Source organism: Hyperoodon ampullatus (assembly GCF_949752795.1).
Source record: "Hyperoodon ampullatus genome assembly, chromosome: 1".
In the NCBI taxonomy this organism is placed as follows: domain Eukaryota; kingdom Metazoa; phylum Chordata; class Mammalia; order Artiodactyla; family Ziphiidae; genus Hyperoodon; species Hyperoodon ampullatus.
In genome coordinates, this window is record NC_136914.1 from 20513539 (window position 1) to 20529954 (window position 16416).

A 16416-nucleotide genomic window follows, 5' to 3' on the forward strand; every position below is an offset into this window, starting at 1 on the left:
TTCATTTGTGAAAAAAGGTCATGGTCTTTAAGCAATTTCAGAAGCTCCACTAAATTTTTAAGCTGTCCAAACACATTAGTTATTGAAGTATAACATATATCATGTATATATTACACTGGGTATATCCTCAGTGGTCTGGAAAAGTAGTTCTTACACTGGAGACACCACTTTCAAATTAAGAACTTCCAGGAATTGGTGTAATTTCACTAGAATGCATTATTAAAGGATCATTCAAAACTGTTAAGAGTCACTTAATATACCAGAAAGAAGTTGGGCATTATTGGTTTATAAGCACATTGTTAATTAGAAAACAAAATTTAATATTGGAGTTCTTAGGTATGCTAAGAGATACGGATTGCATTGAAGAAGAAAGGGTAGATGACTTGGAGTGTTTTCCACTACTGAAAATAAGCCCACATGTCTCATATCTCGGATACGAGAAAGTTAACATTAATAATAGATAAGGGCTTCCCTGGTGGCGCAGTGGTTGAGAGTCCGCCTGCCGATGCAGGGGACGCGGGTTCGTGCCCCGGTCTGGAAGGATCCCACATGCCGCGGAGCGGCTAGGCCCGTGAGCCATGGCTACTGGGCCTGCGCGTCCAGAGCCTGTGCTCTGCAACGGGAGAGGCCACAGCAGTGAGAAGCCCACGTAATGCAAAAAAAAAAAAAAAAAAAAAAAAAAAAAAAAAAAAAAAAAAAAAAAAAAAAAAAAAATGAAAAAGTCCCTCCTTTCTTGGGCCTCCCTGGTGGCGCAGTGGTTGAGAGTCCGCCTGCCGATGCAGGGGATACGGGTTCGTGCCCCGGTCTGGGAGGATCCCATATGCCGCGGAGCGGCTGGGCCCGTGAGCCATGGCTGCTGAGCCTGCGCATCCGGAGCCTGTGCTCCGCAACGGGAGAGGCCACAACAGTGAGAGGCCCGCATACCACAAAAAAAAAAAAAAAAAAAAAAAAAAAAAAAAATAATAGATAAGACCGTTTTTTACTTAACAATACTATAGAATACTGTATCTTATTCAGAAGGCAGTAACGGAAGGTCTCTTGTGCTGTGTACCCATTTAGGTTTCTTTATATCGTCTCTAAGATTATATGAAAGTAGCTCCAAGTCTTGCCATATGGTTTTTTGGCTTTTTTGTGTTTTTTTTGCGGTACACGGGCCTCTCCCTGTTGTGGCCTCTCCCGTTGCGGAGCACAGGCTCCAGACGTGCAGGCTTAGCGGCCATGGCTCACGGGCCCAGCCGCTCCGTGGCATGTGGGATCTTTCCGGACCAGGGCACGAACCCGTGTCCCCTGCATCGGCAGGCGGACTCTCAACCACTGCGCCACCAGGGAAGCCCTGCCATATGGTTTTGAAATAGGATTTGCATAAAATGGTTTTGGGGAGAAAGAGAGCGGACACACTAGACAGAGAAAAAGGTACAAGAGAATAAAAAAACACTTAAGACAATCCCCAAAAATGCTAAGCCAATAAGCGTATTTACCATTTATGTTGAAATACGATTGTATTACCAAGACCTGATAACTTTTAACTTTTATAATCTTTATAATGAATTTGTAGTAAGATCTGCTCTGTTATGGTTGGCATATAATGGTTTAATCCATGCTTACCTCTTCCTTTTGAAAATAGCAACCTAAGGACTATGTATGTGGTTTGGTCCAGAAATGGTACATTATATATACTTATGAATACCCTCAGGTAGATTATTACGTTACCGCAGCTATTCCTACAGACTTTGGTTTCTAATCCCATTTGAAGATTGGAGTCTCACATAGAGATATGTAAGAGTTCAAATCTGAATTTAGAATTACTCCTTGCTGAAGAGGGTTTATGCCACAGTAGACAAATTAGAAATTGCAATTTACAAACAAGAACTGCCTAGAATTGTGTCTGCATCAGTGAACTTCCTGACTTTGGGAAATTAAAATGTTATGCAGTCTGCAAATTTAGCACTTTTTACTCATTAAAAAATTTACATGTCACCCTGCTCTTCCATTCATTCTCACTTACAGAGGAAGTGGCAGAACTCTGTGTGTGAATTGTAGTGGGACACACTGCATACCAGGGCCCCCCAGAATCCCAGGTGCATTTAATGTGAGGAAATAATTTACTTTACAAATAGGCTGCTCTTCACTTGAGCATGATATGTTTATCACCGCCATGGTAGGCATTTGAGAAGGCGCTAGTCAGTTTCCAGTGAAATTCTTGTCAACACAGCAGTTTGATAGGAGAGCATAATTGTGAGTGTCAGACAGTGAGTGCTTGTATCTATAGTTTGGAAGAAGTTGATGTCATAGCTGTGTTTGTAGAGTCCTTGATATGCGTAGTGTCCCAGCTGGCAAATAAATATTCTGTCCGTGGACTGGCTGCCCAACACAGTGCTATGCTGTCTCCGGTATAATGAGTGTGGTTTACTTGTTCATTTCTTCCTTTCTGGTAAAACATTTTCCCGATTTTGAAAGCAGGGATGTGGTTAGGAACTTTAGCCCACAGAAACCTGCTGAACACCTAAGGGAGCCCCAAACAGATGGGTGTGAGAGGACAAATGCAAAGTCTTCAGCTTCCAGGATGCAAAGTAAACTCCGAGGGGATTAAGGAAGGTACCACCTTTCACAACTGCAGCAAAGCTAGGACTCCTTCAAGATCACATAGGGCCAAACTTAGCTTCTAAGTGAGACAAAAGAAAAAGAATGTATCTGATGTTATATAGACCCTATTATTGTTGAGTCTGAAACTGTGTAATGCGTACTAGGCCCCAGCATACATCAAATAAAAGTCGTTTGATTGTAGCTAACTTCTAGTCCCATTTTTGCATTTATGCCGTTTCAGATAGATTCATTCATCTCCTGTCTCCTTCCTTTTTGAAAAAATCATAAGGCAGAGTTGAAGAATATCTTAATTTGATATGCTACTTATTAAAGTTATTTGCTATATTTTTTTAACCTTTAAAAAAAAATCACATAGGGACAGGGCCAGCGCTTTTGCTTGTTTTCTTTTTGCCTAAAAACCCAGCAGATAGGGTGATGTATGCTAGGAATTGGCCTCTTTACTTCAGGACTTTTCATCACTTTACTTTTTCTATCAGCTGTCTTTAATACTATGGATTTATTTATCACTGCCTTTGGATTTAATAATTTATCCTTTTTCTGAAGGAGTGTTGATGAGAATAGAAAATACTGCACTGAAAATGCTTGGGCAGCTGATCTGTGGGTTTGATTTTACTCAACTGTTGGATTAAATTTCAGACATTTATTCGTCACCTTCTGTGGGTCACAAGATAAGGGTTTTATATTTGAGATGTCCATTCCCTGCTGTTCATTTTCAGAAGGGTGTGGTTGTCAATGTTAGGAACAGGGCTGTAGGTCAGTTAGTGAAGCATGGCCCACTGTCCTGTGAAGGCTGGAGCACAAATTACCGTGGCAATTTAGATATCTGACATCAGTGATAAGCAAATGTTCTTTTCAATTTTTGTTGTCATGTCCTAGGATTTATGTATTCATTTATTTGGAGTTCCTTAAGCCCTTGTCAATAAATAAACCCTCAGAAGAGTGGTAAATTATAATAAATGACTGTGAGGGTCTTTGATAGACCTGACCTTTGACATCATTAGTGCAGTCCTGATGGGCTGGTTAGATAAGAACCAACCTTAAAGAAAAAAAAAAAAAAAAACAAAATCTGGTCATGTTTATTTTGAATGGCCCTTGAGGTTTTTAATGAGAACATTTGCATCAGAAGAAATGTAATTGGAATGAGAAAAGTCACATATGTTGGCTTGGTGTAAGGTCACCGGCAAAAAGAAAGACCAAGCAACCAGGTCAAGGAGAGAAGAAAATCCATGGAGAAGAGAGATTCTTCTAATGCTAGGGTCATAAAAGTGAGGACAGATCTTCTGAAGTGGCCTATTGTACTTCAGATAGATAAATATTCTAAAACTAACCAGAAGCTTGATGATTTCAAAACATGGACTTTTACAGAACACACGTAATGCTTTTATAAATTAGAATTGAGTTATGTCATATTCATAATTTATATACTACTCCCCATATGAGATATGAATTCATCATCTATTTTATTTAATCCTCACAATATCATAAAATCTGTTTACATGTATTAAGGCCATAGACACAGCTCCATATTGAAATATAATGAGTAACCTTGAAGGCAAGCAGGAACACCGTAAAAAAATCCACCCATCTTCCTTTTGGCTACAAACTTGATAGCTAATCTAAAGACACAGTTAATTCCAAGACAGCTACATAAAGACTTTCCTTTTATGTCTCTCTTAAATCTGGCTCAATGGTTCTCAAACTCTAGAGAGTGTAAAAATTACTGTATCATATATATATTTTAGTTTAAAGGAATTGCAGATGTAATTTTAATTTTATTCACTTTCCACCTAATATAATGACTTAAGGCCCTGGCATTAATTGCTTCTAACTCCAATCTACTATGTTAGACGTGGCGAAACTGAAACAAAATTGACCTGAGTTCAACTTAATAAAACTCAAAAGGTACAAAAAATAATCTTACAAACAGAACTTTTGATATCCCACTAATAATAGCTCTGTCTTGGTAAGGAAGGAACCGAGGCATAAAATTGAAAGAGCCCACCAGCATCCACAAGTTAGTATAAGAGCCAGTATATGAACCCACATCTGTCTCATTTTGAAATAAGCCTTTTTCCATGTGGGCTCTTGGAGGCTGAAAGCAAGTGGTGATCAGCTTTCATTGCTTTAAAATGTGATTTTCTTCTTATGTGTAGTGTCCCTGCAATTTTTGATGTTTATTCCTTTTTTCCTGTTGGCATCATTTTTGAGGGAAACAATGTTTCCCTTTTAAATATTTACATTTATGGTAGGTTCTGTGCCAAATACAAAGTGATTATCATACATTAACAACTACATCATTCTAGCATGGCTCGTCAATTACATTAGAGTAGAGATGCCCAAATATGGTGCACCTCTTTGCTTACCCCACACTTGCAACAGAAGACACTATTTAGAAGCTGTTTTATTTAAGGGCGAAAATCTCTGTTTTAACTTTCTCATGGGTATCAATGATAGCATTTCACATGGAGAGGTTATTTTCTAGTCTAAATAATTAGCATTACCTCATTCAATAGCTGAATTGCAAATTAAGCCATGAATATATCAAGCCCTTTTCTATTATTTCCTTGTCTCTCCTCATTTAAATCTATTCATTAGACAATACGTATAAAAATGACGGGGCTGTAGCCTAAGAGCTGGGAGCTGCCCCTCGCTTTGCTGTTTCACCAGCTTTGTGATGTGAGGCAAGTCCCTTCATTGCTCTGTGCTCTGGCTCCTCCGTCAGCAGGTACAGAGGCGTTAGAAGAGGGAATTCTAAAAATGATCTATTTTAACTCTAACACCCTGGGGGTTTGCGAGTTAGTAAGGGCATAGACTTGGTTTTGAGGAATTTAAACCTGGCTAGTGATGCTCGGAAGTTCTAATGTTTCTCACATCGGCATATTTGCTTGATAACTTTTCTATTAAAACACTACTTATGGAGCGGCTGGGCCCGTGAGCCATGGCCACTGATCCTGCGCGTCCAGAGCCTGTGCTCCGCAACAGGAGAGGCCACGACAGTGAGAGGCCCGCGTACCACAAAAAAACAAACAAAAAACTACTTATGGCATAAAAACAGTTCGCATTATCTTTTAAAAATTTAGTCATAAAATCATTATTTTTATTATTGTCCATTATTCGAATTGCATGAAAAGAAAATTTAAAAGACTAGAAATATCTAGTTGGTGTTTATTAGGGAAATGAAGATTTGCATATAGCTCCTGGTGTTGTTCCTGAGATTTCCCAAATATAAACCCACCAAACAGGCTATATTCAGACATTACACAATTAAGAGCCATGTACTTACTTAAGGATAACTTGATATTACTTGCTGCTGTATAAAACCAAGGAAGGCTCACTTTCCTTTTTAAGATGCTTGGGATGGGCTCTCATCTTTTATAACAGTTGAACATCAGCTGGAAAATATGCGCAAACCCCATCTCTAGTCTAAAGGATGACTTTGTGAAAATTAGGAAAGTCATTCCTTCCTCAAGTCATTTAACTACCATCAGCCGCAACATTGTTACATTAACAATCCAGATCCACAGTCAACACAACGGTGAACAGGGCCTCCCAGAGCTGGACAGTGCAAAACCTGCACATTGCCAGCTTTACTCACAGGAGGACGGAAACCATATTTGAGTCTCAACACTTTCCTTAACTTTAAAATATCACTTCCCGTTTTGGGGACTGATTCTCCTTGTCTGAAAAACAGTTGAACTAGATAATCTCTTAAACGGATGTTTTGAGCGCTTATGACATGGCTTAGCATAAGAAGCATTTCACTAACTATTTAAGAACAGCCCACTGTTGCTCTGTGCTCCTTCTGTCAGTCCGTGGGAGGTGATTTTCAAAGTTGTTATCCATGGAGGTACCTCTTGTTCCAGACAATTCTTCCATGGCAAGACTGTTCCTCCCATTGCAGGACATTTAGTACCCTTGGCCCTCACTCACCACATGCCTCAAACAACCCCCTAATCATTATGAGAAGCAAAAACACCTCTTCTGCCCTATTTCCAAACACCCCATTTAGATGTGGCACCACCTCTGGTTGAGAAATCATTTTAGTATCAAATTGCTCTCTGGCCTTGGAAATTTGCTTCTGAAACATGCCCTTGTATCTTTGCCAGAAGCCACAAAGGCCAGGAATAAACCTCTTTAAAAGGAGAGGGTGAGGGCTTCCCTGGTGGCGCAGTGGTTGAGAGTCTGCCTGCCGATGCAGGGGACGCAGGTTCGTGCCCCGGTCCAGGAAGATCCCACGTGCCGCGGAGCAGCTGGGCCCGTGAGCCATGGCCGCTGGGCCTGCGCGTCCAGAGCCTGTGCTCCGCAACGGGAGAGGCCACAGCAGTGGGAGGCCCGCGTACCACAAAAAAAAAAAAAAAAAAAAAAAAACTGGGCTCCTTGTCTCTGTCATAACTAGGAATCCTGAAATTCAAACAAATTTCCTACTCGTTTTATTGAATAATAGGCTGTGTCAACTCTACTGCTCTTAAGAGCCATTGTCTTAGTGTACTTATAATGTGCATCATAAGGATATTGATATGGTTGTCACTTATTGATTGCTTTCAATGTACCAGCACTTTATAAATCTCATTTATCCTTTCCACAACTTCATGGAAGTGCATATTCATAATCCCTTACACAGATTAGAAAACTGATGCTTAGAGAAATGAAGTATTTAGTTTGACCAAGCTCTCATAGTTAAGGAACTGACAGGGCTAGGATTCAAACCTGAAGTCCATGAGATTGAAAAACTCAGTTTCACTGCCTTGGCCAACCACTGAGGTGCTTTTTCAATTGACCTGCCTTTCAAGTAGTAGGAAAGTTAACTGAAATCCCTAACTTATGAACCAGAGTGTTGATAGTGACACTAAAAACAATTATTTTGCACTGTGTTCTGCCAGAGATGCGAGTTTTCATTATTGCTAGGACTGCTCTCAACAGGATCACCTCATTAACTGAAGAAGATGTTCCCTTTTGTTCCATGAAAGACGGATCAGATGGAGAAGCATAAAAGCAAACTCTAGAAAGTGATTCTATATTGCCCTCATTTGGGGGATAGAACAGTAATCCCCTTCTATTCTGATGCCCAGCTTCTTAAGTGATGTTTTAGTTGTGTAGTTGCAGAAGGGTTTTGAAAAGGATGGAAAACGTTTTCCAGAGTTGCCTCTTCCAAAGCTCTTCATCAGTGTTTCTTTAACAGAGTAAACTGGGGTGTGGAACCACTGGTGAGTGTACTTAATGCTTGTCTGTTTTAAATTTTCCCATGTAGGAAAATAACAGTGTGGCTAGATTGGTCACTATTAGCTCTGAGAAATAACTAATAGACTTTTTTTTTTTTTAAATTTTAGAGGAACCTCACATGTAGACACTTCATTAAATATATTGATACACCCATTGATAGACATCTCCCAGGCCAAGTTTTGTAGAAACCATCCATAAAATTCTGTCACTTCGCTGCCCAAAGTGATCTTTGCAGCATTACATCTGATGACAGGATTTGCATTTCAGTTAGAATAAAATTGGAACTCCTCATGGTGGACCACCAGGCCTACAAGATCTGGCTGCTACCCACTCTGAGCCTAGCCCCTCCCTCTTTCCTTTCACTCACTACCATCTGACTGCTTCGTTTTTTTTTGGTTGTTGTTGTTGTTTTTGCGGTACGCGGGCCTCTCACTGTTGTGGCCTCTCCCGCTGCGGAGCGCAGGCTCAGCGGCCATGGCTCACGGCCCAGCCGCTCCGCGGCATGTGGGATCTTCCCGGACCGGGGCACGAACCCGTGTCCCCTGCATCGGCAGGCGGACTCTCAACCACTGAGCTACAGGGAAGCCCTGCTTCGTTTTTGTGTCAGGAATTTCGCATCCACTGTCCCTCTTCGTGGAACATTGTTCCCTCCAGATCTTTACTTGGCTGATTCTTTCTCCTTGTGCAAGCTTCAGTTTAAATTTCATTTCAACCGAAAATTCTTCCCTGATTCCCTAAGTTGGTCATTCTTTTATCTCCAATCACATTACATTTTTTTTTATTTTCCAAGAGGACTTTTTTGGCATTTGAAATGACCTTGATAATTTTGTTTACTTGTTTATTTTCTGTTAAACAAGAATGAAAGCAGTGACTTTTCCCATCTTGTTTGTCATTGTACCCCTATGCCTAAAATCGAACCCAGCATATAGTAATAGGGTTCAAGAGTATTTGTTAGGTGAAATAATGAATGAATGAATAGATTCCAGTTCTGTGCCTGGAAATAGAAGTCTCAGATAAAGTACCACAAGGCACAAAAGTTTTTATTGAGCAGTCCAGATCTACAGAAACATGGGAAAGTAGAGATTATAAATTTCCTTTTTATTATTCCTTGGTCTGCCTGTCAAGAACAGGGATTCTGTTGGGAAGTAGAGATGAAAGCCAAGGAAAACCAAAAACTGCTTCACAGGGTGAAATTTCAGACCCATCTCTCTGGAGATAGGCTTCTGGTTTTACAAGATACAGCTCTTCTGCTTACTCCAGCAGGCCCACCCTGATTCTTATCAAACATTTCAGGGTGAACATCAGACCATCCCCAAATACCCTATTTTACGCTTGTTTTTGGGCCCTCTCACGTGCAAAGAAAAAAAAAAAGAAGAAAAATCTTTTGACATCCTTCCACTTAAAATCACCCCTACAACAATGACATCACTTATCTGGTCCCCTGTACTAACAGTGAAATTATATTGTCTTAAGTCTTTGGGTTTCAAAAATAACCTTTTTCCTTGTGCCTGTGTATGTCCCAGATGTCCTTTTATTGAGTTCACAGAATACAGATGGAAAAAGGTTATTACCAGACAGAAGTGTTTAAAAATGAAAATCAAACCTAATACATGGACTCAGACAACTGGAATAAGGAATATAATATTTATAAAACTGATAGGAGGTTGCAATCATTGCTCTAAAATAAAGCATTAAAAATTAATTGAGAGCAAACCTGTCTGTGCTACAGCAAACCTCTCTTTCATTAAGGTAGCACTGCATGTTTCTCCTGAATTAGTTCCCCAAAATAGGTAAATAGCTTGTAAGAACTGCGTGTTCAGCAAATTACGGAAGCTCTACATAAGGCACGATTTAGAGTTACCTTTAGTGTTAAAGCATTAGAGGCCTTTAATTTTGAACCAATTAATTGTGATTCTTGCAGTTTCTTTACATTTTTTGCCCTTGAGTATTACTCAGAAAGTTTAATTCACATGGTTCGTATTCATCTTCATTCCATTAATCCAAATGGTGCTATGTCATTTGATTAATTCATATGTTACAGAATGTTAAATATTAGGAAACTCTGGGTGCCAGCTATGTGATACTTTAAATTTTTCCACAGATTTTCATTTCAAAAAGTTTATGTTCCGCATTTTAAAAATGTTTTCTCCCCATCTTCTACTTCACATTATTGCTATTATCTATTGTTATTATCATCAGTCATCATCATCATCATCAGTTTCCTCCTTGGAATACACTAAAAAGAAAGAAGAATGAAACTGCTAGTGTTATTTCTGCATTTACTGTTGGGATGAGGTTTTTATTTTGCCCAATTTACACTATTCCTCTGAAGCCCTAAAATAAACAGACTTATAACCTCTAGGCCCTATTGATTTTTGAATGATTTCAAGTAAAAAGCATCCAGTTTCCATTGCATTGACAAACTGCTCAGTCCCTGGGCAAAACCTATTGGATTCCTATTAAATGGAGGGGCAAGAAACAACTGAAAACCCAAAAGGTAGATTTGAGATGGAAGGAGGAGAGGTGGTCTTGCTCAGCTCTGTAAATGGGTATTTAACCTTTGACCAATGACGACAGGCCTTCCTTAGTTCTATTAGACCGAGAGCAAGCTGTTATGATTAAATAAAAGAGGAAAAAACTGTTTAGACCTTTACTGAATATGTCCTGGGAATTAAGGCATATGGCAGGGATAAGGAAAAAAGATTTTCCTTATGCTAATGACCCTTGATGTCTGAAATAAATTAGATCCATTAGAGTTTATGCTCAATAAAAGGAAGACTTTAAGCACTCCAAAGTTAGTGACTCGAGACCAGTTTTGGCTCTGAAATTCAATCTGCCTACTTAGTAATTCTTAGTGAGGCTCCAGAGCAGACAGGAGATGCAAAATCATAATTCTGTACTGAACCAGAATTTTAAAGGACCCAGGTTCCTTCTCCTTTTATTTTAATTAAACCATTTTTCATGCTTCTCATTTTGTTTCCCTCATTAATTTGATTTTGTTCCCATTTTTGTTTCATTTTTTTGTTTCTTTTCAAGGTTTCATTTATCCTATTTCAACTGAGCAGAGAACCCAGAATGAATATGGATTTTCTTGTAAGTTTGATGTTTGGTTTTTGTGTTGCTGAATAATCGTTTGACGTTATTGCCCCCAGTTCAAGTTTACCTTTCTTTGGATCACAGATGTGCACACAGGAAATAGGCGCCTAATATATTCTAACATGAAAAACAAATTAGATTTTCACTGCTGAAAAGAAGAAAGGGTCATTTCAAGCCTCTGCCAGCTTTAAAATCTATCAGTCTACCATTCAAAGCTTAAGTCCCAGTAGCTGACAAACCATATCATGAAATATGTGGATCTAAATAAAGGGCAGGGTTCGAATGCTAAAAAGAAAAGGGTTGAGAAAATGCACATCTGTTGATTTAGAAATCATGAATATTGAATAAGTAATTACAGCCTGGTAAAGTCAAACATTAAGGATTTAGATACACTTTCTGACCAGAGTTCAGAATGCTGCTGTAGGGCCTCAGATAAAACCCAGCAGCAAAGTGAAGTCAGCTCACACAACCAGGAGGGCTTGGTATGTCACTGGTTTCCTGAAAAGATTCGTCAATATTGACTTGATTGATGCTTGAGCAGGTATTATAGAAACTTTGGGAAAGAAAGTTGTTTAAACAGAATGGATTCTTTTACATACAGTACATTTAAACACAAAATCCTACAAGAGAGGGGGCGATTTCCCATAGGGAATTCTTTTTTACTGTTAGTGTGTTGAAGATACATGACATGAGAGTGTGGGTGATCACGTGGGCCGCTGGCAATCAAAATGAGGAGTCATTTCACCGCATAAACCACGTGGCTGTGAGTCTTAGGAGAGAGTAGTGGTTCCGTGACTTTTAGGAAGCCATGGGACCTACAAACCTGAAAATCCTCTTCCTGCAAAATGCACATGTATAAAATTGAGCATAAAAAGGTGGTTCTTGACCATCTGAAGTACCAGTTTAATCACCTTTCACAGTGACGGGAACAGCTTTGGTTAATTTTGCTGACAGTTTTTGTGGGTCACAGAAAACTAAAAATAGAGACTTAAAGATGTCTGAGGGATTCAGGAAAGGTTTTATTTTATCGGGTTGTTGTCTTTAAATTATCAGCTTTTATCACCATTTGCCATTGGATCAGAGCATGTTCTAATGCCACTAAGGCAACATGCAACATTTATAGGATTTTCTTCTTGCTTTACCCAGAGACAGACCTCCCAGCTGACCTCACACCATGTTAATCAAATGCTTAATTGCCTTTTTGGGGAGTAGGCTGACCTTTCTGATCGCTGAACCAGGCCTTTATCTTACTGGGTACACCATAGAGCTGTATTTTATTCCAGTAATGAGTAGCTCAAATGTAAATCTCTGACAAGAAACCGTGAGAAGCTCAGGGTTCTCAGAGGTAATACTGAATCTGTAGCAAAAGCCTGGAGTTAACAGCATTAACCTCTGCTCCCCAGATCTGGGTCTTCTGAAAGCACACCTTTCAAACCCAACATGTTTGCTCCCAGTGTTTGCTTTGCTTAGTTCCACGGTTCCCACCCACCCCTTCATTGATTTAGGGGAAAGTGAGAAGAGTGCTGTGGAAAGTAATTTGTGACTTGGAATGATACTTAGAAAAATATTCTGGTTCAATAAATATACAGATTCAGAACATGCCAGATGTTTCTAATAGAGTGTTTATGTTTATAAAGAACTATAAGAGAATTCAAAGCTGCCTTCTAAACTTTTCCACCTGAAATTAGTAATACACTTTTTTTTCCTGTGGGTTGAGAGGGTTTTAGCTCCAGTTTCTTTTTACGCCTTGTAATAAATGGTCTGTTATGTTGCCCAATTTAAGATAGATTAGTGAGTGGATAGATGCAGAGTGAGAAAGAAAGAGAAAGAAATCAGAGATAATTTCCCCCTGAAAGACCACAGTTTTATAGAGCTTTGAAATTAACCTATAAAAAAGGCAATAAATGTCTAAAAAAATTATAGCAATACGTATGTGTACTGTGGGAAATTTCTCTAACCATTTAATTCAATGTTTCCTTCTCCCCTTTAGCTGCTCCTGATTCAGATGATGTTGCTCTGTATGTTGGCATTGTGATAGCTGTGATAGTTTGCCTGGCCATTTCGGTAGTTGTGGCCCTCTTTGTGTATCGGAAGAATCATCGTGACTTTGAGTCTGATATTATTGACTCTTCTGCACTCAATGGAGGCTTTCAGCCTGTGAACATCAAGGCAGCAAGGCAAGGTCAGTTGACATTGCACTTCACACTTGGACTTATGCATGTAAGCAACCTCCCTGTGTGTCTTCAAAATCAGTGAAATCACCAGGTTGGAATGCAGTCACATCAGCTGGAATGTAAACTCCATGAAGACAGAGATTTTCGTCTGTTTTGTTGATTATAACAAATTAGAGTTGACAAGGTGCACAGATCTTTTTTTTTCCCTTCTCTAACAGGTTGCTCTATCATACTTTTTTTTTTTAATATATTTTTTTATTTTATTTTTGGCCACATTGGGTCTTCGTTGCTGCACGCAGGCTTCCTCTAGTTGCGACGAGTGGGGGCTACTCTTCCTTGCGGTGCACGGGCTTCTCGTTACAGTGGCTTCTCTTGTTGCGGAGCATTGACTCTAGGCGTGCAGGCTTCAGTAGTTGTGGCTCATGGGCTCTAAAGCGCAGGCTCAGTAGTTGTGGTGCACGGGCTTAGTTGCTTTGCGGCATGTGGAATCTTCCCGGCCCAGGGCTTGAACCTGCGTCCCCTGCATTTGCAGGCAGATTCTTAACCACTGCGCCACCAGGGAAGCCCTCTCTGTCATACTTTTTAACTTTTATTTGAAGAGTACACAGATTGGTTGATTGATTTCTTGAGTTTCCTTTTTTTTCCTTTTGACAAGACATCTTGTATTGCTATGAATACAGTGGTCTACAGATGAACCCAAATCCAGGATAGACAAGAGAAACTATTACCTAGTCAGCTAGTGAGGATCACAAATCCAATTTGTTGAAATAACTAAGTACCATAGACACAATAAGGAGACTTCAAGGTGAAATACAGAATGAACTTGTCTGTTTATTTGTAGCCAATAATAAAACAGATCCTAGTTATCTAATTGCCCTGTTCTCAGCAGAATTTTAGAGTCTATCCAGTGCTAATATTTGTTGACTTGCTTTGCTGTTGGCTCAGAAAGTGTCGGGGTCGTCTGGCTAGTGTAGGTTGCCTGAATGAAGAATGCAAATGGACGTTCCTTCTCCTTCTGACTCAGATCTCCTGGCAGTACCCCCAGACCTCACGTCAGCTGCAGCCATGTACAGAGGACCCGTTTATGCCTTGCATGATGTTTCGGACAAAATCCCAATGACCAACTCTCCAATTCTGGATCCACTGCCTAACCTGAAAATCAAAGTGTACAATACCTCAGGTGCTGTCACACCCCAAGATGACCTCTCTGAGTTTGCATCAAAGCTGTCCCCTCAGATGACCCAATCCTTGTTGGAGAATGAGGCCCTCAACCTGAAGAATCAGAGTCTAGCAAGGCAGACGGACCCATCCTGCACTGCTTTTGGCACCTTCAACTCCCTCGGCGGTCACCTTATCATTCCCAATTCAGGTACTTCTTAAAGGTCTTTACATTGCAGAGACAGAGCTTGAAAACTTATTCTTGTGCCAAAATCTTTATTACTCGTTTTCATGAGGCCTGAAAAGTTAAATGTATCCTGTCTAACACAAATCTACTTTCAGTGTAAACCAAACATTACCTCAGTCAAAATCAGCAAAACCGTTTATCTTTCTCCATCCAACTCTGAAAACACTTCCTCTAGAAATATTACACTCACAGCTTTCTGCTGAGGCATAATTTAGAACTGTCATTGACCTTCTTTTTAATAGCGCTTCAGAAGGCAACATTAAGCCAGAAGCCCTCACTGTTGTCATCACACTTTAAAGGGACAAATTAATTAGAAAACATATCAGTTGATTCAGTTCCAATTTCCTACAGGAAGCAGTACTTCAGAATACGAATTTTTAGATGATCAGAGGACATGATAATAGACATCAGATCTTCATTTGTTAACTTAACTCTTTATTACACAGTCTTCAGGCTCAAAGTATTTATAAGGTACTCACTCCAACCTCTGATATATCTACCGAGAATCACAGCTTCATCACCTGTCTTTTTGTAGTATTATTCAGCTTTCAGTTTGTTTAGTTATCTGCTTCTAGAGCATAAGCCCCATAATGCTCTTAAATAGTGAACTGAAGTTAGTGACTCATAATGTTTGATTAAAGTTTGGTATTCATTAATCAGTAGTAGCAATGGGCTGGGAACTATCAGTTATGAGAGGGTTTAATGGATTCCTTTGTAAATGTACAGTAGCTCTTTTGGATCAGACAGATTATTTTGTGAACACAGTAAAAAGAAACAATTTGAACTAAGGTTTATATGTAGCATAAGAAGAGAATATAATTTGTAAACAGCCATAGAGCCAAGTAATATACAGAACCAGTTGGTCTTCACATCTGAATATGAACTTGTCTTTGACTCTTCCTCTCATTCAATCCCCCACTTCAGCACCTTGGCAATTTTTCACCCCATATCTTTAAAAGTATATTTTAATAAATTGAAATATTTAATGGAATATCATTTTTCCTTTTTTTTTTTTTGCGGTATGCGGGCCCCTCACTGCTGTGGCCTCTCCTGTTGTGGAGCACAGGCTCCAGATGCGCAGGCTCAGCAGCCATGGCTCACGGGCCCAGCTGCTCCGCGGCATGTGGGATCCTCCTGGACTGGGGCACGAACCTGTGTCCCCTGCATCGGCAGGCGGACTCTCAACCACTGCACCACTAGGGAAGCCCCCATTTTTCCTTTTTTAAAATATATTTTACATAGCTGAGATCACACATTACATAAAGTGCTTTTATTCAAAATTTTCTCATTCTCATGCTATTGCATGCCTTTTAAAATCATGATTTTAAATATATTTTTAATAGGCTACCAAATGAATAGATCAAAATATACTCTATTGTTCTTTCATTGTTTAAACATTATATTATTCCCAAGACAGTTTTATTTTTTCATGATATCCACTGGATTCTACCTCTCCTTTGCATTTCTACATCTGTCACTTTTGCACATATGAATTATTATAAAGGTTCTTAAGTGGAAAGGAGGGAGCTAGCATGTTTTAAATATGTTCTGGGCATCGGTGATCTGCATGCACTATTTTATTTAATACAGTAACAGTAGTTACCTAATATGTGTCAGGCCTTATTCTTGTTACTTTACATCCATAGTCTGTTTCATCCCTGTAACAAACATAAAGGTACATTTCATTGTTCCCATTGGAAAAAATAAAAATACTGAGGCTTGGGTGCCTCATGTGTGGTCTCCCTGCTTCCACTCTGTGCCTCACCAAACCATCCTGACACGAGTGTGACATTCCACTTCCCACAGCACCACAAGGCTCATGTCACTTTCCTTCTCAAGAAGGCCATGCCTCAACACTTTCCACCAGATATACAAAGGCTTTGAATAATTATACCTCTTTAACTCTCTGTCCTTTAC

At 39.6% G+C, this 16416-nt stretch overlaps 1 protein-coding gene across 2 annotated transcripts in view; it reads left to right on the forward strand.

Moving 5' to 3' along the window:
- Positions 1-16416, forward strand: part of UNC5C (unc-5 netrin receptor C) — a gene marked incomplete at both ends in the record, with an annotated part of 405524 nt that overhangs the window by 350110 nt on the left and 38998 nt on the right. Inside the window, 3 exons of one of the 2 annotated variants that reach the window (XM_079712610.1) lie at positions 10861-10917; positions 12911-13102; positions 14119-14463. In XM_079712610.1, coding sequence (XP_079568736.1) covers positions 10861-10917; positions 12911-13102; positions 14119-14463 — 594 coding nt within the window. The remainder of the gene's footprint in view (positions 1-10860; positions 10918-12910; positions 13103-14118; positions 14464-16416) is intronic. The other variant, XM_079712611.1, reaches the window with a different exon arrangement.